This window comes from Gossypium hirsutum, chromosome D12 (assembly GCF_007990345.1).
Source record: "Gossypium hirsutum isolate 1008001.06 chromosome D12, Gossypium_hirsutum_v2.1, whole genome shotgun sequence".
Lineage (NCBI taxonomy): Eukaryota > Viridiplantae > Streptophyta > Magnoliopsida > Malvales > Malvaceae > Gossypium > Gossypium hirsutum.
In genome coordinates, this window is record NC_053448.1 from 47,425,148 (window position 1) to 47,449,336 (window position 24,189).

The 24,189-nt window shown below is 32.3% G+C and overlaps 2 protein-coding genes across 2 annotated transcripts; one reads left to right on the forward strand and one right to left on the reverse strand.

Moving 5' to 3' along the window:
* The first annotated feature begins 1,503 nt into the window (after positions 1–1,503).
* Positions 1,504–3,846, forward strand: LOC107946234 (protein CHUP1, chloroplastic). The gene is made up of 2 exons (XM_016880472.2): positions 1,504–1,790; positions 3,243–3,846. The coding sequence occupies exons 1-2, from the start codon at positions 1,650–1,652 to the stop codon at positions 3,459–3,461; spliced, it is 360 nt and encodes a 119-aa protein (XP_016735961.2). The 5' UTR covers positions 1,504–1,649; the 3' UTR covers positions 3,462–3,846.
* A 3,962-nt stretch (positions 3,847–7,808) lies between these two features.
* On the reverse strand, positions 7,809–9,839 carry LOC107946235 (high affinity nitrate transporter 2.5). The gene is made up of 2 exons (XM_016880473.2): positions 8,481–9,839; positions 7,809–8,398 (listed from the first exon to the last, which is right to left on the reverse strand). The coding sequence occupies exons 1-2, from the start codon at positions 9,623–9,625 to the stop codon at positions 8,023–8,025; spliced, it is 1,521 nt and encodes a 506-aa protein (XP_016735962.2). The 5' UTR covers positions 9,626–9,839; the 3' UTR covers positions 7,809–8,022.
* Positions 9,840–24,189: the final 14,350 nt, after the last annotated feature.

Here is a 24,189-nt window from a genome sequence, read left to right on the forward strand (position 1 = left end):
TCATAATCCAACATTTGCCATAGAAAGTTCATGCTAAACAGTATTGCATTGAACAGTTTTTGAGAAACCAAATGAAGTTGCGGGCACAAGGGAAATTATAGTGAATCTCAACTCTTCAATTTCATTTCTCTCATACTATTATTGGTTTTCTTTTTCCTTACATTAGCATGCACCCTTTACTATTGGAACATATTTTACCCATTTCTTAGTTTAGTTAAAGATGTGGCTGGATTTTTCACCACTTGAGTCATAGTAACAATGCCTTGAAGAAAAGATCTTTAACAAAACACATCTTAAAAATCTGAAGTGAGTGTCGACGGTGGTGAGTGAACGTGTGTCACTGCGATGGCCGATGGCGGATAAATGTCGAACGATGATGGACACCAGACGGTTCACGGCGCAGTAAAGATTTTGGGAGATTTCAAATTAGGGATTTTGAATTTTGAAGGTTAGGGATTTCTCATTTCTGTGTGTGAGTTTTAGTTTTAGTTTTAGGATTTTTATTTTTATTTATTAAATTATTAAATTATTTTTAGTTTTTAAGATTGAGTTAGGTTGAGTTTATATATATTAGATAGGATTTATATTGGGTAGGACTTAGAAGTGTTGGGGGTGGGCCGGTGGTTGGGGCCTGGGTCTGGATGGGCAGTGGGCTAATATTTATATATTATAATATTATTTATTAATTTCGGCTAATTAACCGACTTCAAATTGCATTAATCATTAATCAAACTTTCAAAAAATTATTAACCGACTCCAATCGAATTAATTCGGTTAACCAGTCAGTTAAATTAGTTTTACCCATTGCATACCCTAACAACTCTATTCCATTACACCTCTATTTAATTATAGCCCTATTCCATTACAATCAACCAAACGTAATAGATTCTAAAACTGTAGAGATTTCTAATAATAATAATAAAAGCAATATCTACATAGAAATTTGAATTTCTTTTATTCAATTTTCAAGCAATGAAAAAATAGAGTGGTTTCACACGTCTTTCAAACTTTTCTGTTGGCCATATCAATTTAATAATATTTTTAAAATTAGGAATATAACCTCACAGGTGATTTTTAATAAGGGTAAACTTAAAAAATAGTCACTTTTGTTTGACTCATATTACATTTTGGTCACTCATGTTAGAAATGTTATATTTTAGTCACTTATGTTATCGTTTTATTACGAAGTGGTTACTCTACCGTTAAACTCTATTACCTCCTTAACGACAATCCTACGTGACAGTCTAAATGGATTTTAAATGTCAACTTGGATATCTAGTTATTGGGATGAAAATAAGTTTTTAATTAAATAAATTTAATTTGGATTGTTACGTAGGACATCCAAGTTGACATTTAAAATCTATTTGGACTACCATGTAGGACTGCTGTTAGGGAGGTAACGGATCTTAGCGGTAGAGTGACCACTTCGTAACAAAACGATAACGCAACTGACTAATGTTCTCCATCGTTTAAGAGATAGGCTTTTACCTGGAAAAGTATTTTTCTTTGGAAAGCAATGAATAACAGCCTTCATTTAGTAGCAAATTCTCAGCTTATTAGAAGTGCTTTTGGGCAGACCAAGAAGTAAAATTTTTTAGCTTTTCAGCCAAAAAGTGCTTTTGGGCTGGTTTTTTTACTTTTTTAGCTACATGAACGCCCTTCTTTGCTCTCTGCTCTCTGCTGGTTCTTTGTTTCTCTGCTCTCTGCTACGCTGGTTCTTTGCCCTCATCTCTGCCCTCTGCTGGTTTGTTCTGCCCTCTGCTGATTCTTTGTTCCTCTGCCCTCTGCCGGTGAGTTTATCTTTTTCTTCTCTTCTTCTCTTCTTCTGTATATTTTTGTTTGTCTGGGATTGATTTTCGTCTGGGATTGATTTAGGGTATCTTTCCTGAGGATTAGGTTGGATATATTTTTTTTGTTGGGGGTGTGTTCTTATGAGATATGCAGTATGCTGAGGCCAGTTTTGAACTTATGTTCAAGGCATTGCTTGAAGATTGGATAGAACTTTGAAGTGCTGGATCTTTAAGAAGATAGCATTGGCCAGATTCTTTAGGTCAAAAAGGGTTTAGGGGAGGTTCTAAGGAATGGGATTTTGGTCGGTAATTGGGATATTTATTAGTTAATTACTTATGTTTCTTTATTTGCTAGAGGCTTAATGCATCTATTCTTTGAGTTAAATTTTTAGAATAAACAGGTTCGAATAGGTAGTAAAACTGACTAGTACAATGATCTTAGAGTTCATGTTGGGCCCCTTGAACTAAAGTAAGATGCAGTTGAAATATCTGCTTTAGTATCTAAAGTTTATTGGAATTTGATAAGTTGGAGAGCATTCACACAAATAGAGCATTCACAGAATCCCATTAATGAGTTGGAGAGCAGGAGATTAACCCTTGAAAGGAAACTGCTTGAGTTGCATAGTCTAAAAGAGAAGTTGTCATGCATTGCTTATTTGCAGAAGGATTTAACTGGCAAAACTGCAGAAATTGGCAAGCTCAATTTCATAATTGCTGCACTTAAAGCTGAGATAAAGGATCTTCAAGAAATTATAAGGCAGGGTAACATGGAAGTGAAGTAGCTAGACATGGCAAAGCAGTTGATAGAGGAATTGCAGAGGAAAAATGGCAATGGTAGCCAGATAAAGGGGCAGATAATTTTGCTTGAAGAGCAATTATCCGGATTTACAGCCATTGAGACCTCTACTGGAGATGCTTTGGTTAAGAACAAGCTTGAAGATATTAAAAATATTGAATTAAAAGTTATTAAAAAGAGGAGGAGAAACAAAGAACTTGAGCTTGAAAAGAGGGAAATTTTTGTCAAGTTAAATGCTGCTCATGCTAAACTATCTGCACTTTCTGACATGACACTGGTTAATTTAATTTTGGATTTCTTTTTCTTGCTATCTGCAAGTTTCAGTGTTTGCGCAAGTGACTGCTAATCGGCTTGTTCTCATGTGGCTCTAAAATCCCGAATTGGGATAATAAAATTGTTTACACTTAGCACTAGGGTGTATATAGACTCTTTTCGGTTCCGAAATATTGTCTCTAGTACATATTCAAACATGAGCACAAGTATGAACCTCCAAATATATGAAAAAAAGGGCTTACCTGTTTTATGTTCATACATGAGTACATATATATGCCTGTATTATGATTCTATATTGAGTTCACACTGAATTGTGATGCACCTACCAGAACACATTATTGATTGAATCTGAAAGGTTTGCTTCTTAAATGGTGCTGTTACAGAATAAGACTATTGGCAAGATTAGTGAACTGAGGCAGGCCAATGGGGACCTTGCAAACGAAGTTAACATACTGCAGAAGAGTAGATTTGACATGGTTGAGGAACCAGTGTACCCACGTTGGCTTAATGTTTGCTTGAGGGCTGAAATCAAAGAATATCAAACATCATCAAGAAAGACATCGGAAAAAGGAAGTTCAGAAGGCTTCAGACCAGAAAACTAGCAAGATAATTACACAATACCCCGACACGAGCAGCACTTGGTCATATACCACATTGACTGATAGTGAAGAGATAGATAGTAGCACCATTGATAGCTCTTCAAGTAGCCAGAGAAGCATTAGCAAGAATTCTAGCACATGTTGGAGAAGCATGGATGACGGTTCTAGTGTTGTTTCATCACCAAACAAGTCCTCCACTGGAAGTCCTGCGGACAGAACTGGCATCATACGCAGGTTTTCTACTTCAATTTTTCCTTCAAAGGAACTTACTGAAACTATGGAAATGCCAAATCTTACAAAAGTAAGGCGAGTTACTTAATATTTGATATATAAATATTATCCCTTTTTAAAACTTTAATCCAAATATATGTAATATTTTAATTTGTTAGATTTATATTTTCTATGTTATGTTAATATCTAATATGAGTTATATATTCAAATACATTTTAAAATAAAATAATACAAATGTGTTAAAAGTATTAATTAAAAATAAAAAATAATTTTTATAATAATACAATTGCGTCAATATCTAATTACAAATATTTAATTATTATATTTAAATATAGTTTATATATTCTAATTAAATTTAATAAATAATTAATATTAATTACTTAGAAATATTTAAATTAATATTATATATTAAAATATTAACAATAAGTTATAATAAATTATTTTTTATATTTTTGCTAAAATATCATAATATTAACTAATTTGAACATTATAAATACATATTTGTTACTTTATAATATCATGTCTAAAATGGATATTTTATTCTTCAAAAGTACTTTTTAACAGCAATACCAAACACTCAAATTTTTCAAAAGCACTTTTCCACAGCACTTCTCAAAAGCAATGAAGAACTGACCTTAAAACATAACATTTCAAACATAAGTGACTAAAATGTAATTTAAGGCAAACAAAAGTGACTATTTTTTTAGTTTGTCCTTTTAATAATTATATATATAAATATATTTTTATTCTTAAATATAAAAATCATAAGCTAAATAATGTAGCTCACTTTATACTTAATACTTAAGTTTTCAAATTTTAAAATTTTGAAAAATGGGTGATCAAAGAGATTTTGTGAGAGAGATACATATTTTACAATTTAAAACTTTTTAATAAATTACTATATAAAGGAGTTATATGATTTACATAGTTAAAAGATTTCCATTTGCAAAAACTTAATTAAGTTACCATTTATATTAATTTGTTAATATTTCATAATATTTAAAATTAACTTAAAATGAAATAATAATAATAATAATAATAATAATAATAATAAAGTTTAACAATTTGTTGTTTCTTTGATTGTATGAATTTACTTTATTAAATGTTGCCAAAAATATACTTATATTACAAAAATCATACCTACCATTCTATCAAAAATAAATATTTGTATAATGTATCTTTCAATTTATATATGTTTTTGTTTTCCATTTTAAGTAGTTTATGTTGTTATGATAAACAAAATAAAATTTAAATTTTATAAAAATTTCTTATTTTTTTTACCTGCAATTAAATAATAAAAAGGAAAATAAAGATAATTTTTAAATAATAAATTCAATTATAAAAACCCTATAGGCAATGGCATATTCAATTATAGTATGCAAATATACCTAATGATAGTATTAAATTTATTTAAAATTGTGTAACTTTTTTAACATTAATCTCCCTATAGGTTTTTATTATATCTATTATTTTATACAACCGTAGAACTACTCATAACATTTCTTAACCCTTAAATAGGAGGATAATGTGCTTCAACGCATTTGAACCCATGTCCTCCTGCACTGACAATAATGCCGATACCAATTGAGTTAAGACTCAATCGGCAAAATTGTGTAATTTTTAAAAAAATGAATATATATGTACAGTAAAAAAATTAGAAAAATACAATTAAAAATAATAATGTTACTAAATAATAGCTTATGGAATATTTTTATTTTATTAATATAATGCTAAAATTTAAAATTTTAATTAAATTATTTTAAAACACCTAAATTACCCAATTAACTCCAAAGATTCCAAATTCATATTTTATGGCATATAGCAGTTAAAGGATGATTAATTAAGATAGATTAAATTATTTTAAAATGCTTAAATCAACTCTATTTATTCCAAATACACAATTAATCAAAATAGCAGGAGCAGCATCTACCAGATCTTGTCTGTCTTCCTCCCCTTGGACTCGTTGAATCTGTACATCTTGGGAAAATTTTCCAATGGGCTTTTGATCTCCCCAGCCCAGGGTAACATTTTTCTCTATTCATAACTTCTGTTCTTCAAGCTATACTAAAACCATTTCAACTAATAAGATTTTAGCTTCTAATTTACAAAACTCTAATACACATATATTTTTTTAATAAAATATCATGTTATTTATACGATTATTTTGTTTTTACATCAATAATAAACTTAGACAAATTAGTGTCCAGATTTTTTCTAGACTACATTTTAATTCTTTTATAAATCTATAAATTTTTAGTTCTTTTATATAAATTTTTAATTTTTAATTTTTGATAAATGTATATAATATATTTTTCAAAATATTATAGGATTTTTATATTTTATATATTTTTCAAAACAAGAATAACATAATATTTTATAAAAGAAATAAAATATATTAAATTACTAAAAATACATCAAAGAAAAATATATATTTGTTTATTAATTTATATATATATATATAAAGGTATTTTTTTAATTTATGTTTTTCATGGTATACTGAGAGGCCATCGCATGTCATCTTTAGATTGACTATCAGTGTCACATTAGATAAACTAACAGTGTTAGTACGCACTTACCAACTTAGATGATGTAATTCAAGTTCAGGTACCAATTAAATAAAAAAAAATATTAGATACTAACTAAATACAAATATATAAATTAATGGATTAACCCTTTTTTAAATTCATCTTGCCACCCTATTCTTAAAATAAATAAAATTCAATCTATTGATATTGTATTTAAAATTAGCCAAAATTTTGTATTCATTTTAGTGGAATTTTCTAAAATTATGAATTAGTAAACTACATCTCCAATAACATGAACAAAACTTTTAATTTGCAATAAAGTTTGGCTAACCAAAAACTGAACGACACTTTCAAATTGTAATCATAAAATAATTTTTGGTTCAACCTCCATCTTAAAAGCATCCATCATTTCAGCTTTAAGTTGAAATTTCATTGAAGTCTTAATTATTAGAAAAATGAAAGGGTTTTGAGGTATGCGAAACACTTTACTTAAAACTTTAATAAAATGCGGTGAAAAAAAATATTATTTTAGATATGATATTATAAATAAAATTATATATTTAAATTCGTTAATATTATGATGTTTTAATAAAATATAATAAAATAACTTATTATAACTCATTAATAATATTTTAATATAAATTTATATACTTTTTAAGTAATTAATATAATTTTTTTCTAAAATTTAAGTTATTATATAAACTATATTTAAAATATTAAATAATCATTATAAATTAAAATATATAATTTTATATATTTGAAATGAATTTCAATAGGGAAATTATTGTATACTCCATATAAGTCTCCACTAATATTAAACCATTGGTGTCATAAGTCATCTGGACATCAACTTAGTTGGGTATCTCTACTAATATTAAACCATTTACTAAGTTTAGTGTCATGAGTTAACCAAGAACCAACTTATAATAGGATTTATACCCTAACTTTTACAAAGTAAATTATATTATTTTAATTATATTTTTCTCATTTCATTTCTTTTATATAGAAAAATAGGAACATAAATACAAATAATAAGATTTGAACTCAATCCTTTATAGTTTTTAACATTATCAAACCCTTATTTGATTGGAAAAATGCTTTTTCCAAACTCAAAGGCTTCAAAAAATGTTGTTTAACATTTGTCATGCCTCTAAAAATATTAATATAAAAATGATGTCTTTATAGAATGATTTTAGATACAAAAATTATATCTTTAAAGCACAACTATGGTTATAATTTGAAGCTTATTAAATTTTCTAAATGGTATAATATTATTATCTAACATGGCAAGGTTGCCAATAAGGAATAAGATGTAGAAATTACGGAAGGCCTTTAAGTTAAACCGTTAGGAAGAATTATCTGTTGTTGTTTCCTTGGGGTTGCATGAATATTCTTACACTTTTCTCCTCAATAATGAATCATTATTTCAACTATATTTGTGAAGTTTAATTCGTGTGGACGTGAAATTGAAATTTTTATACATACAAATGTTGTTGACAAATAATATACTAAACGAAATTCAGATATAAAACTTCAAACTCATGTTCCCAAAGCAAAAGGACAAAAAAGGAAGTGAAAAGAAGAAGACAACTGGTACATACAGATACTATGGGATTTTATTAGAACACAGTATTGAGTAGGTTTGAGGTTGGAATCTCAAACTATAAGCCTTTCCCCTAATTGAGGCCAATATGACATGAATAACTACGGAAATGTCTATACTTGCGACACTTAAGCGGCTCATGATAAGAAATATAGACAAAAGTACTTCTAAAATAAAAATATATTGGGAAAACTTGTGGGAGTGGCTAAACATTTGCCGATGGAGTAGCATTAGAGGACAAAGTTTGAGAGTGCACCCTTCTTCCTCTTTCACTTCTGCTGTTATCAGCAAACTTCAAGCTTGCCTGATGTAGACCTTTGCCTTGCTCTTTTGAACTCCATTCAGACAAGTAATAGTCTTCTTCTGTGGCAATCTTTTCCAAAGATGGACCACAAAACATCCCACCCCATTGTGGGAAATATATGAGAAATATTGGGAGGGTGCAGCATACGATCATGATACCCATCAGAGTTATTCCAGTTTCTTTAGAATATTTGGAGCCTTTGAAGAAAATTAATTGAGTCAGCACTGCACCCACATTTCCACCTCCTCCTGTCATCCCAGATATGACACCCAATGACCTGAGGCAAATGTAATCCATGCTATCATTACCACCAAACAAATGGAAATTATAGTGTACTAGGCAAACTGTGGAAACCTTACCTTCGGGAAACAAAGGGAACCACTCCAAATGTAAGACCACATGCCGCTTGAACAAAGACTGAGAAAACAATCATGACTACGATAGATGCGGTCAATGATCCAACCTGCCCCAGAATGATGCAGAATACCCCTCCCAAGGTCTGCACCGCCCATAAGGCCCAAAGCCTACCCCTCATTCCAAACCTCTTCGCCATCATATCAGACAGCACACCTCCTGCAGGTCGTGAAACTAGATTTGCTAACCCAAAGCTTGCCGCAATAATTCCTGCTGTATGGAGTTTCAGATTGAACCGGTCGTAAAAGTACTCGGCAATGATGTTGTCCACTGTCAACTCCACCCCGAAACAATATCCATAAGTCAAGGCCAAGATCCATCCTCTGTAATTTGTGATCCCATGGTAGAACACGCGAGAGAATTTATCTTTCTGTTTATTCCCTGAATTTTGCAGCCTTTGGTAATTCCCATCTGGCAAATCCTGGCCAAAGATCAGAATGGCAAAAGCTGATAATGTCTGGAACAGAGCAGGAATGAAGAAAGCAATTCGCCAAGCTGTGAATTTGACCGCACCAATGTCACGGATAAGAGAAAAAACAAGGGGCATGATAAGCTGTGTGGCTCCGCCTCCGAGGTTGCCCCAGCCGGCTGCTACACCGTTAGCGGTACCGACTACCGGACCTGAAAACATGGAGCTCATCCAGAATTGTGCCGACACAAAAGTGGCAAGGGAGAAGCCTGTGAAAAAACGGACGAGAAGGAAGGAAATGGGCGAGGAGGCGATGGAGGTGAAGTAAACAGCAGGCGCAGTGAGGAGGATGAGGGATGCTGATGCAAGACGTGGTCCGAATAAGTCACAAGCAGTTCCCATGGCAATCCGGGCAAAGACTGCACCAGAGACAGATGCAACCCCTGCATTGCCAATGTCAGTTGCTGTGAGGTTTAAGTTGTCACGTATGATAGGGAGGAGGGGTGGAGCAGCAAAAGTGGATACAAAACAGGAAAAGAATGAGATCCAGGAGAGGTGAAACGCTCGCATGTGCGGTGCAGCCGCCGAGAACAAATGAAACTCAGTCGCCTTATGTTCGGAATCCACTGGAAGAGCAAACTTCTGAGGCTCAGTTTCAGTAATAGTACTGGATATTTCCATCTCTTAATGGTTGGCCCTGGATAGAGTTGAATTATGTTTTAGAACAAAAGAGAGAGAGAGAGAGAGAGAGGGAGAGAGAGAGAGAGAGAGAGAGAGAGAGAGAGTAGTGTATCCTTATGCAGGTGAATTAAGTTTTGGCCTTTGCTCATTTTTGACAGAAAGTGTACTACTACTTATATAGTGCCGAGTCCGGTACTATACTTGTAATGGTGTTAATTTCTTATAGCATAATGTTGTTGTTTTCGGATTTCATCATATGTGTGGGAATAATATTTTGATATTTATGCATTAAAAACAACATATTGGAAATTTCAGAGATGTACGTATTGGGGGTTGTAGAAACTGTGACTTGGAGGATTGTTTACTGCGAGGAATTGCTTCCCGAGGGTGAAAAGGCAACCTTAAAGATCATCAGTACAACGGCCTTGCGCCGAGTCTCATTCTTTAACCATTACTTAACCTTGAAAAAGAAATTGGACTTGAATGCAGTGAAAGGGAGAGGTTGGCATGAAATGCATTTCAAGTCTAGCGGCTGATGGCATGAAAACCAGAGTGATGATAATTGTGTGTACTACAATAAAAGAGTAAAAGTTAAGGTTTTTGGCAAACTACAGTCATGGTCACCCAATTATGGATTAATTTCTTTTTTGTCACCCAACTACAAAAAATTATGAAACCATCACTCAACTTTTTGAATTTTTTTTCTCACTGGCGGTTAAATCCTTAACAAAAGATCTAACGTGGTTGTTAAATCAAATGTTAATTGCCAGCTAGATTCCACGTAAGAAACATAAAATTTCCATGTCTTTGTACTATAACAATATTTTATAAAAACCTTTTATATATACAACCTCCAAATCCCATTTTCACCCTAAAACATTTGAAATAGTTTTCTTCTTCTTCATCAAACCCTAAAATGAACCAATGAAGATTTTAAGCAAGAAAACAAAGAAGAGGAAGGGAGGAAAACCAAAACCCTAACACATTCCCCAAAATTTAAAAAAAACAAAATACAATTTTTGGAACAATGCAAATAAAAAAACTTCTTACCGTGTTGAATAGAAGGCCCTCTGCGATCCATTGCTAGTTGCACCACAAGTCAGATTTTCCAGTAAAAAACCCTATATGGAACAAAAGAAAAAAAATGAACAGATGCTTCATTTGTGTCAATACACTTTTAGTTAGGTTTAAATTTTTATTTCAATTAAATTCTATTTTGAAAACATTAGAACAAGAAAAAAATGAAACCAAAATGCAGCGTTTCTTATGTGGAACCTTTGATTAAATGGCCACGTTGGATACCCGTCAAAGATTTAACTGTTAGTGACCAAAAAGGATAAATTCAAAAAAATTGAATCATCATTTTATAATTTTTATAATTGAGTGATAGAAAAAGAAAATAATCCAGAATTGAGTGACCAATACTGTAATTTACCTTAAAATAAAATTTAATGTAAAAAATCATTTGACTTAGGCGGTGATGGAAGTGGGGGCCCACAGTTTGGAACTTAAAGGGCGTTGATTGACTTGGTCGGAGATTCTTCGTTAAGACTTTTTGTTTATTGCTATAAAAAGTCCAGTGTGGCCTCGTCTTTTTTTTCTGAGTCCTAAATTGGAGGAAGAAGAAAAGGGGAGGCACAATCATGGCGTGAAGAAAGTGAACATAGCATACAACATGACTTAAAATGATAGACCACGTTTTACAAATTTTCAAGACCTTTGGCTACAAATCAAATCAGTGCGGCTTCAATTCTATCGGTTGATAGTTGGTTGCCTTAATTATTAAATACCCCCTGCAGTTAACTAGATTAGTTTTTAGTGTTAGTGGAATTTTAAAAACCAATAACAGTGGATTAAATCATCTCTCTTTATATTTTAATAACAATTATGAAAAAGGCATTTTAATTTTGTTTGTATGGATGCGGGGTGCCGTGTTCTATAATCAAACTTCACCTTTGACAAAAATGCAAGGATACTCCTTTGTGTATGAACTGGGTTTCGGCCAAATGATTATTTTAGCATTATTTTTTTTATTAGTTTACTGAGGTGGAATATTCAACGGGTAGTATAGAATCATTTGTATGATTCAGAGAATATTCAAATCCAATTAAAAATATATAAAACCATTTGCTATCATGAATTCCCCATTTGGCTACTGCCACGTGGGTAATCCTAAGTTGTTGCTGGAACCCAAAAGTCAGCTGTAGCAGTCAATGACAATTTGATAACATGTTGGCTATTGGCTGTCGCCATCCACAAATTGGAATTTGATTTAGTGGTGAAGATATCTGAGAATTTTTGAATGAGTGAGATGTTTAGTTTCAGTTATTTTAAATAGCTAAATCAATACCGTATCTAGTTTGAATTTGTTTGTTTCCGTTTTTTATAGTCATTATTTTGAGAATTAGATTGGTTAGATTGGAAATAATGGGTTAAACTGCCACGAGTCGGTATGGATTGATTGGATCGAATTAAAAATCAATTGAATATGAGATTAAACCGGTTTTTCTATTTTTAATAGTTATAATTTTTTTTAAAAATTTATTCAAGATAAACTAGTTGAACAAAGAATTCGTAATTTAATTAGTTTAAACACCAATACAATTCTAAAAACCTACTTTAATTCTACCAGTAATAGATGTTACTGGTGTAGAGCCATATTTACTCTATTAGCCTTTTATATGCTGCACGAGGAGTAGCCATCAGTCAAAATTCAGCCTTTTTTCTTCCTCACTACACCAAAACAGGTCTTTAGCGGGGTTTTTTTAGGCCTTTAGCGGCGCTTTTCAACGCAAAAAAGGCCGTTAACGAAAACGTCGCAAACGTTTGCAGCGTTTACAAACAAAAACGCCGCCGCTAAAGAACATGGTTTTTAGCGGCGTTTTTGTTTAAGCGCCTCTAAAGAACATGGTCTTTAACGGCGTTTTTTTCTAAGCGTCGGCACTTTTATACAAAAACGCCATTATTTTGGGGATTTTTATATTAAATTTTTCATTTTTTAGCCCTCCTGTAGCAACAAATCAAGAGCAACCAGATCTAAACTAGCCAAAAGCAATAAATTTATATAATATTTCAAATCAAGCGAATAAAATAATATTAATATCAATAAATAAAAGTGAATTCATATTATTTTTGCAAAAATGTTAAATGTTAAAATAATAAAAATATTTATGCAATACACTATGACGGTGGAAGTTGCGACTGAAACATCTTCATCATAGTCTGAAGCTGCTGCTGGAGTTCATCGTACTTTTTGCTCTGCTTTGCTTCTCTCGCTGCAGCTTTTGCTTCCCTCGCTGCAGTCACTGCTTCCCTCGCTGCCGCCTCTGCTTTAAGTTGTAGCTGGAGTTCTTCATATTTCCTTTGAACCTCAACTGTGGTCGCTTGCATCTGAGCCATTTGGTCTTTTAACCTCTAAACTTCAGCTTGAGCCTGACTCCCCGAAGCCATGTATTACTGCGAGCTGGATCCAAAATATTGGGTTGGGCTAACAAAAGATCCTTGAAATCGAATCCGACCATACCTTTCAGGACCCAAAACTTCAGTAATAATCCAGTTATCAATGTCTTCAAGATGAACAGAACTATCACTAGAAGCAATCGCTTCGTACTCCGCCTTTTTATCCTTTAGTTTTTCCTAATAAATAAATCACATAGTTAGGAACGCAATATATATTAAAAAACATATGCAACATAACAATAGTCGTATTACAAGCAATGAATTAAACCATTAGAAAATAAACACTATAAATAACTAAAACAAGTCAAATCGTATTAAGTAAATGTACCATTATTTCACCAGCTTCAGGAGTCCTGGGAGATCCATCTTTCTTCCTATGTGTAATTTCAAAAAGTTGAAGGCGTCCAACTTTTTGACCGGACGACAGTTCCTACAATATAGTAGTAAAAATATTATTTAATGGAAAGTTATACATATTTGACAATATTAAAAATTAAAAATACCTCCGCCTCAGCTATACATGCAAAACTTCTCGACCCGGCTGTGTGAGTGAATTTTTGTTTCTGCCTGCTGCTTTTTCCAACTTGTTCACGATCCTACGTTATGAAATTTTTAGTACGTAAATAGTAAATACTATAAACCAAAATAATTACAATAGTTTGGAAGTACGTCATACCTCGTCTTTCTTCGAATGCAAAATCTAACTGCATCTTCCCATTAGTACCTCAACATACCCGGCGGGACATTTTGCAATTTCTCATCGAAGGTTGTTTTTGTCTAATAATAATTTTTCTTCAAAGTACTTTTATTGTCTCTCCATCTTTTTCCCAATGCCTTCTTTACATAAGCACCCGAGACCTCTAAAGCAACCCTCGCCTACAAAAAACACAAGTTAATAAAGTAAATATAAATGAAACTATTTCCCAAGCATTATAGATGACATTAACATTTTGTTACCTTAATATTATCGAGGGCTTGGTTTTTGTTGCTATCGGACATTTGATTCCATGACTCGTAGTTGATAGGCAACATATTCGCATTTCGTGCTAAAACGCTCATGTATCCTACTAAAAGTCGAGCTTCTGATCCAACAGGCTGACCAAAACTGTTTCGTCCAACTTTGACACGCTCGACTGGATCTAACTCGTATAACTCTCTAAGCAGCGTACGTCCTCGACCTCTGCGCGTCCCACCATTTTCAGTTACAAATGGTATATTATAATATAAGAATTTGAAAAATAAATCAATTATAAGTCAACACGCATGTAAATTAAATGTAAAATTACTTTGAACTTCTGTAGGATCCTTGGGTGTAATCGGAACATTCGAAGATCCAATTGCTGTCTGTTGTTCAGTACTATTTGTTTCTGTCGAGTTTGGATCATTTTGAACAATGCTTCCCCTTAGAATTTTTCTTCTAGGCATTTTATCTACAATACACATAAAATAGTTGAAAACTTAATAACTAATTACAACAATAACAGCACATATGAAATAGTTAAAATATATAATAAGACCAAGATTTAAATTATGATATTACATATAATTAAACAATCGTAAAATCTTACTACATCATTATTCGTAAATATCTTCATCCGTATCCTGACGAACCCATTGAAATTGTGCACTAGTACTAGGGATATTATCGTTTAAGTTTTGTTCTGGAAAGGGCAAAGTTTCTGATCTGTCGTCGATGTTATCTCTACTTCCACTGCCCATGTCAAACAAGTCTCTAGGGATGTTACGGAGTACAACGTACCAACCCTCATCAGTTGGATCTTTTGAGTAAAAAACTTGTTTAACTTGAGATGAGAGTACATACGGCTCATCTATCAGTTGTTGTCCTGTGTGAATCAATCGGTCAAAGTTCAGCATTGTAAAACCAAATTGATCTTACTTAATTCCACAAGCTGTATTAACATTGGCCCAATCACCTCGAAATAAGACAATTTCCATTTGCCGTAGTAATCCAACTCAATTATGTCAGTAAGATGTCCGAAATATTCCACATTTCCCTCGACAGGATTATTGTCCCTAGCACTAGCATAACTTGTAATTACAGAATTAACAACTATTCCACAATTTTGCGTTCTCCTCAACCTCTCGCGATATTTTGTATGAAATCTGAATCCGTTGATGAGGAACGTACTATATCTTTTAACCACTCGATTTGGACCTTGGGAGAGCCATTTAACTTCGTCGTTTACGTTCTTCCCACTCCAAACCTATTGAATGGAAAGTAAACTGAGTAATTAAAAATGTTATGAGAAAACATTATTATTTGTAAGCGGAAGCTCCAACTGCATACCGTTTGGCTTAACCATTCATAAAAAGATTCTGTAAACAACTTATTGATATCTTGATTTTGTGTTCTTCGGGAGCGCGAACGACATCTCAATATTTGTTTGTACTCGCTATGTTAAAAAATGTTTACTTTGTTAGAAGATAAACAATTTTTAGTTTGATAAATATTTATCAAATTTATAGAACTTACTTTCGTAAAGGTTCCAATGATTCGTGGTGAAACAGAACATATCGATGTGCTTGTACCCACGATAAATGATCTAATTCTGCAATTTTAACTTTACCGATTGGTTCTCCAAAACTTTGGAATAGATAAGTATCGGCTAAGTTATGGTCCGTGAGTCCAGCATTCCTATTTGGTCTGTTCAACCTTGTTTCAACATCTTCCAAATATCTTGAGCAGAAGGTCATACATTCCTCTGCCAAGTAGCCTTCAGCAATCGATCCTTCTGGATATCGCTTGTTGCGGCAGTAAGACTTTAATTTGGATAGGAACCTAAACACAATATACAACATTATCAAAAGTTGTAACTAAAGGCATAGAGGTGAATGAAGGAAAATTTTAAAAATTTTAATTAACACCTTTCTATGGGATACATCCATCGATAGAAAACGGGTCCGCCAAGAATTGCTTCGTGCGGGAGATGGATTATCAAGTGAACCATAATGGTGAAGAAAGAAGGTGGGATGATTTTCTCCATGTTGCATAAAGGCAAAGCGGCCCGATCCTGTACCTTCTGAAGTTCTTGAACATCCAACACTTTGCCACAAATGGCTTTCATTATATTGGATAGTTCAATTATACAAGACGTCACCTTCTTCGACATACAACATCGTAGAGCAACTGGCAGTAAATCTTGCATCAAGATGTGATAGTCATATGATTTTAGCGAATATAATCTTCGATCTTTAACACTAACACATCGATATATATTTGATGCATACGCATCTAGAACCTTTATATCCTTCAACATCATGCAAAACAGTTCTTTCTCCGTCTTGGACATTGAGAAAATAGAATGCGGCAACTGATATTTCCCATTCGAAAGTGGATTGGGATGAAGATCAGGCCGAATTCCCATTTGGACTAAATCAAGTCGACTCTGAAGATTGTCTTTTGATTTTCTGCCGACATTCAAAATTGTACCCACAATGTTCTCGCAGACATTTTTCTCAATGTGCATAACATCAAGATTGTGTCGTAAAAGGTGATGCTCCCAATAAGACAACTAAAAAAAATACTTCTTTTTTTCCACAACTCCACCTCATTAGGATCATCCTCTTCATCAGAGTCATCATCAGCTTCATCATTTAATCTTCTATTTCTTTGCGTGCTTGGTGGTTGGTTCATCTTCCCATAAATGAAATTCATATCTTCCAACATGAACAAGATTTCAGAGCCACTGGTCTGCGAAGGAGCTTCTCTGAACTCTTCAGTACCGTCAAATACAGAACTCTAAAATCTAAATCTATGATTTTCCGGTAACCACCGACGATGCCCCATGTAAGAGAACTTCTTCCCATTGTACAACCATTGCGAACATGTTTGTGCAGCACAACAAGGACACGCATAACGACCCTTGGTACTCCAACCGGATAAATTGGCATAAGCGGGAAGTCACTAATGGTCCACATCAAAGCTGCACGTAAATTAAAGTTCTCCTTTCTCAGCACATCGTATGTCTCGACACCAGCCCATAATTATTTTAACTCTTCAATAAGTGGCTGTAAATAAATGTCGATATCATTCCCAAGCCCTTTCTCTCCAGGGATAATCATAGATAACATAAGGGAAGATTGCTTCATGCAAATATACGGAGGCAGATTGTAAGGAACAAGCACTACTGGCCAAGTACTGTACGCAGTGCTCATAATCTTGAAAAGATTAAATCCATTAGATGCTAGCCCAAGCCTCACACTCCTAGGATCGCTTGCAAAGCTTGGAAATTTATTGTTAAATGATTTCCAAGCTAAAGAATCTGTTGGATGCCTCATCTTCCCATCATCGGTTCGTCTATCATAGTGTCACATCATAGACTCCACTGTCTTCGACGACATGAAAAGCCTTTGAAGCCTTGGTATCAATAGAAAATACCGCAAAATCTTGACCGGATTCTGTCTTGGTTGTGCAACATTTTCATCGTCGTTCCCATCTTCTGTGTTTCTATTTATCCAACGTGATTGGCCGCATATATGACAGCACTGTTGGTTTCTCCGATCGCCCCAATACAACATGCAGTCATTCGGGCAACTATGAATTTTGGTGTACCCAAGACCTAAATATTTTATCATTTTCTTCATATCTTTGCATGATTGAGGGATTTTTGCAAACGGAAACATTTCTCTCAAAAACTCTAACAGCAATGTCAAAGAGTTCCCGGTACACCCTCCCAAACATTTTAACTGAAAAAGACGAATACAAAAAGACAATTTTGAGAATTTTGATCCCTCATACAGTTCTTCGTTCATGTCATTAAGTAGCGCGTAGAACTTTGCAGCTTCTCCATTCGGCTCTTCATGATGTACACTTCTTCCGGGTTCGGTAAAAGCATTTCCACCGAGATTACAATCATCAGATGCCACAAAGTCGGCTGGGAACGACTGTAAACCATGACTGTGAATATTAAATGCTTCCCGCAACATCCCTTCCATGTCATCCCCTCTAACAGACTGATGGTAAGCAGTACTATCATAAGATACATCCATCTTTGAAGAGGAAGTACTAGGCGGACATTCTCCATGAAAAAACCATTGTTTATAACCCCAAACAAACCCATCAACAATTAGATGCTCGTATACAACTTCACGATAATGTCAGTTTATGTTGACACATTTCTTACACGGGCAAAGAATCATGTTCTCTTAGCTTGCATATTGAAATGCAAAATTTAGAAAAGTTTGTACTCCATTTCGATAACTGTCGCTTACCCTTGACAAATTCATCCAAGACCGGTCCATTTCTTATTTCTTGAAGTCTGATTTTCACCAGAAATTACAAGGGTAAGTTGTTCAATGGTAAGTATAAATGAGTTATGTGAGTATATCATATGATATAATTTATGTATTAAGTAAATTATGTAAGTTATGTACGTGTATAAGTTATGTAAGTTATGTATTAAGTAAGCTATGTAAGTTGTGTATTATGTAAGTTATGTAAGTTATCAAAGTAATGTATGTTATGTAAGTTGTAAGTTAAATGTATTATGTAGGTTATGTAAGTTGTGTAAGATATTTAAGTTATGTGAGTTTTGTATTATGTAAGTTATGTAAGTTATGTAAGTTTTGTATTATGTAAGTTATGTAGGTTATGTAAGTTTTGTAATGTACAAGTGTCAGGTTATTGTTATTAAATTTTAATAAGATTATTGTTAACTATATTTTAATAAAAATAAAAATAAAAATAAAAATAAATAATTTAATTATATTTTAACATAATTATTGTTAAATACAATTTAATAAAATAATATATAATTTAATAACATTACTAATATAATTATTAATAATATTTAATAATAAATTTAATATAATATTAATATTATTATTAAGAATATTTCAATGCCTAATATATTTGCTTCAATCTAGCATCTCACATGTTCTCTTAGGTCACAATAGCCAATATAAAAATGAGTTTAACATACGATATGATAATCCTCTAATAACATTTTATTTTAATAGTCAATTTTAATAGAAAACATATTTTTTATATTTTATTTTGTCTTTTATGATAACATGATAACAAAAATTAATTATAAGGTATGCTCTTTAATAAATTAATTATTTATAGCAATCTTTTGGTGAAATAAAAACCTTCAAATTTTACATAAAAATTACTAAATTTTAATAACATTAGTTCTTTTCATATGTGAAATAAAAAATCAAAACTCATAGTCCTATGTTATTCAAAAACTCATAGTTCTTTTCAATTAATTATATAATTGTGTTTTTTGCACGAAGCTGCTGCAGAAAAAACATGCTAGAGAAAGGGAAAATTTTGTGTTCATATTCCTTTCTAAGCTACAAGAACTGTTACCAAGTAAAAGAATTGATTTTCAACAAAGAAAACCGAACACATGAGGTACAATTTGTGATTTAAGCAAAGTCTAAATGTGATTATGAATAAGTTTACATCCAATTACGAGTCATAGTTAGAACATTATAATTTAAGATAAAAACCAGAAAATGAAAGTAGAACCCAACATTATATTTTAACTCACATTCTTAAATTAAAAATAGTGATTTAAAGACACTCATATGCTTAAATGATATGGAAAACCAGATTATGCATAATGTGCAAACCAGATTATGATGAGAAAGTCAATGGTATGGATGAGCTCTTAGCCATTTAGCAGCAGAAATCAATAGAAGGTACCATCTTAGCAGCAAAAACCAATAGAAGGTACCATCTTAGCTGCAAAAACCAATTAAAATCCAAAACCTAAATTCATGATTTCTTTTTTGATTTCTTGAATGATTTTTTGAATTTCTTTTTTGAGATTTTATACTACTCTTACGAACCTCAAAACCTAAATTGAAGGAATCTGTCATTAAAATATTGAGAAACATAGTCTCATAAAAATCCATTAAAATCAAATTCATTACCTGGAAATGTAATCATCATAAACTTGTAACAATTTTTTTTTATCAATTAATAAAATAAAACCTAAATTACACATCAAAATTTCATCTAAAAAAAGCAAGCACATGATTTCATCGACACCAACAGAAAAGAAATGAAAGCATAACATTTACTCCAAACCGTCGTCACCAACAACATAACATTTACTCGAAACCAATGAAAGCATTCCCAGTATAAAAGAAGTGAAAGCTTTACAGTACCTTCGCGACGATGAAGAAAAATGAAACGATCGAAAGCCCTATACACAGAGAAGACGATTTCAAGACATTTCAGGGTCATCAACAAATAACAAACAAAAAAATTAACAAAGACAAGAAAACCCAATGTTTAAATGCGCAGAATTGGGAAATCGAACCTTAAATACTGATTCCCCCGACGACAGAATCCGAATGTCTGGCCACCTTCTCCGTCTTCTCTGTGTGGGTTATGTAAGTTAGCAAGAAATCGAAACAATGAAGCTAAATAATCCTTATAAGTTTGCAAGAAACCGAACAACGGAACACTGAAGCTTTTCAATTGAAGAATCGCATGTAAGAAATCGCAGATAGAAAAAAGAATTAGGGATTTCGACAGATAGGGGATTTGGTGCTGGGAACGGGGATTTAGTCCAAAATTGATATATGTTTAAAACGACCCCGTTTTCTATTCCAACTTTTACGGCGCTTACAAGGAAACGCCACTAATTTTACAACTTGTACGGCGTTTTGAGAAAAAACGCCACTAATATTTAATTCGTCAATAAAACGGCGTTGTTTCGTTCAATTTTTATTATATTATCTGTAGCGTTTATTGACAAAACGTCACTAATATTTAGATTTTGTGGCATTTTTTCAGGAAAACGCAACTAATTATTCACTTTTTAAATATATATTAATAAGTTTATAAGTTTTCAAATTTTTAATAGATTTATGAATTTGATACATTCATATGACATTATTTTTAAGCAATACATTGTTATGACATTATTAATATTATTTCAATAATATTATTTAAAAATATGATATAGATTTAATACATTATTTTTAATTGTTAAAATTTAATAAAGTTTATAAATCTTAAAGAGTGTATAATTTAAATTTTATCAACATTCGAATTTATAAATTATTGATATTATTCAAATAATGTATTACAATTTTAAATTTATGCTCTATTTTTAAGTTAATAAACGAATGTAAATAACACAATTAATTTGTTTCATCATAACATATATGCCACAATGAGTTAATAAACTAAGCATTTGTGTCACTTAGAACCCTAATAACATAATAAGAAGTAAAAAACAAAAAAGTATTTGTAATTTTTTTGAATTTGGTGTCACAAAAGCAAGTGTCAGGTCAACCACTGAATATTTATATTAATGTACAAGTATGTAATATTTATAATGTACTCTAAAAAATTATACGTAAAAAATAATAATTTAGTGTATATTAATGTTTAAATAACATATACCCTTCAGCAGAAATCATTGAAGCCTTTACGCAGTTCAGCGTACAATTCATTTCATTAAGCGGCGCTTAAAGAAAACGCCACAAATCTTACAAATTTTGAGGGCCAACTAAACTCGTCAATGAAACGGCTCCGTTTTATTCAATTTTTCAAATATTATTTGCGGCATTTTTCATAGAAACGCCACTAAATATTCACTTTATTTATAAGTATTTGCGACTATTGTATCCATATTTGCGGCGTTTTAGTAAAAAACGCCACTAAAATTTCAAGTACAGAAAGAGACGGTGCCGTTTTATTAAAATATAAGTAAATTTTCTGGCGTTTTCATAAAAAATGCCACAAATGATTAACTGAAACGACGCCGTTTTCCAGTTTAAAGATAATTTACGACGTTTTTCGAAAAACGCCACAAATAAAAATGCAATAAATATTTGCTAAAATTTGAATAAATTTTATTATTTATTTATTTATCTCTTGTATATTTAATTTAAATTTTACATAAATAATTATTAAAATTTTAAGTAATATTTAAAAGTATTTAATATAAAAATTAATAACCCCTAAATCCCAAATCCCTAACCCATAACCCCTAAATCCACCTTAACCCTTAAAGCATAAACCCTAACCTCTAAATCTCTCTAACCCCTAAAGCATAACCCCTAAAAATTTTATTATATAATTTTACTATTTAAATTTTACATAAATAATTATTAAAATTTTAAGTAATATTTAAAAGTATTTAATATGAAAATTAATAACCCCTAAATCCCAAATCCCTAACCCATAACCCCTAAATCCTCCTTAACCCTTAAAGCATAAACCCTAACCCCTAAAGCATAACCCCTAAAAATTTTATTATATAATTTTACTATTTAAATTTTACGTAAATAAATATTAAAATTTTAAGTAATATTTAAAAGTATTTGATACATGTATCAATCTACATGCATAAAGTGATCATCTATCTATTATATATCTCTTAAATAATATAAACTATATACTCATAATTTAAATATATTAAATTTATTATTATCTATTTTAGAAATATATAAGAACATATTTGATATAAAAATTAATAAAACTAATTAATCTAAACTTAAACTCTAACCTTACCGTTGAAACCCTAAACCCCTAACCCTTAACCCCTAAATCCTCCTAACCCCTAAAGCATAACCCTAACCCTTAAACATTAAATCCCAAATCCTAAATCCATACCCGACCTACTCCTTAAACTCTAAACCATATACTATAATGATAATTAATTCAATATTTTAAAATTAATATTACCTCTTTTACGATTATATAAGAAATTATTTAATATATAAACTAAAAAAATTAGTAATGTATCCAAAAAACTTTAAAAATATTTTAAATAATAGTTTTTTAATTTTTCCATTTTTAAGAAATATTTTAAATTATTTTAAATCCCTAAGCATTAGCGGCGCTTTCCTAAAAACACCGCTAAATCCCCGAAAGCACAGAAAATGGCACCGTTGGGCTTAGTTTTTTTTGCGGCGCTACACCTAAAACGCCGCTAAATCCCCGAAAGGCTAAGAAACAGTGTCATTGGGCTTAGGTTTTCTTGTGGTGCTTTTTTAAAAACGCCGCTAAAGCGCTGAGCATTAGCGGCGCTTTTAAAAAAACGCCGCTAAATCCTGAAAGCACAAAAAACGGTGCCGTTGGGCTTAGTTTTTTTTTGCGGCGCTATTCCAAAAACGCCGCTAAATCCTTGCATTAGCGGCGCTTCTTTAGAAACGCCGCTAAATCCCCGAAAAGCTCTGAAATGGTGTCGTTGTGCTTTGGTTTTCTTGCGGCGCTTTTTCAAAAACGCCACTAATGACTCGAAAGCTCAGAAAACGGCGTCGTTGGGATTAGATTTTTTGCGGCGCTTTCTCAAAAACGTCGCTAAAGGCCTGAACATTAGCGGCGCTTTATTAAAAACGCCGCTAAATCCCCGAAAGCTCGGTAAACGACGTCGTTCGGCTTAGGTTTTTTGCGGTGCTTTCTATAAAACGCTGCTAATTCTTATTTTCAGCGGCGTTTTCCATAAAATGCCGCTAATGATCGATCTTTAGCGGCGTTTCAATAACAAATGCCGTTAAAGACGCCGCTAAAAGCCTGTTTTGGTGTAGTGCCTCTTTATGGATCCAACTTAATAGGAAGAAGTTGTTATTTATGGAAGACAAAAACACATTTAATTGGGATGTTTCATCGTTGGAGGAATGAATATAGCTCCTTCTCAATTTATGGTTGTCTAAACCACGAACGCCAAGCTCGACTAACAATTTCTTTCCTCCTCCTACAGCAAATCCAGAGTGTGTGATATGAAGTAAGGACAAGTTGGTTCTTCTCTACATCAAGTATGTGGTCAGTGAATAAATCTGGGAAACTTAGTACATACTTGAACGTATTTTTGTATCGTAGTTCCGAGCACGTGTTATGCAGCTACCTTGGCAATTCGAAACAATGGTTGAAGGTTACCTTTCAATGATGAAATATGTAAAAAAAGAAAAAACCGGTTCTTGCTGCTACACTCAATCCAATTTCCAAAGATGATTTAGTTAATTATATCTTGCATGGTTTGGGAGAGGGATATGATGCTTTTCATGCTTCTATTAATGTTTTGAGTTTGTTTTAATTAATGTACTTCTTGGTATGTTACTCCAAAAAGAAAAAAAAAGTTATATTGTCCAATATGGCTAGCAAGTAGGAAAAC

Excerpts from the sequence above, each read along its gene's own strand:
- LOC107946234 (XM_016880472.2), top strand. The coding sequence starts at position 1,650 with ATGAACGCCCTTCTTTGCTCTCTGCTCTCTGCTGGTTCTTTGTTTCTC. Across the intron at positions 1,791-3,242 it reads TGTTCCTCTGCCCTCTGCCG|AATAAGACTATTGGCAAGAT; the intron begins GTGAGTTTATCT and ends GTGCTGTTACAG.
- LOC107946235 (XM_016880473.2), bottom strand. The coding sequence starts at position 9,625 with ATGGAAATATCCAGTACTATTACTGAAACTGAGCCTCAGAAGTTTGCT. Across the intron at positions 8,399-8,480 it reads GTTCCCTTTGTTTCCCGAAG|GTCATTGGGTGTCATATCTG; the intron begins GTAAGGTTTCCA and ends CATTTGCCTCAG.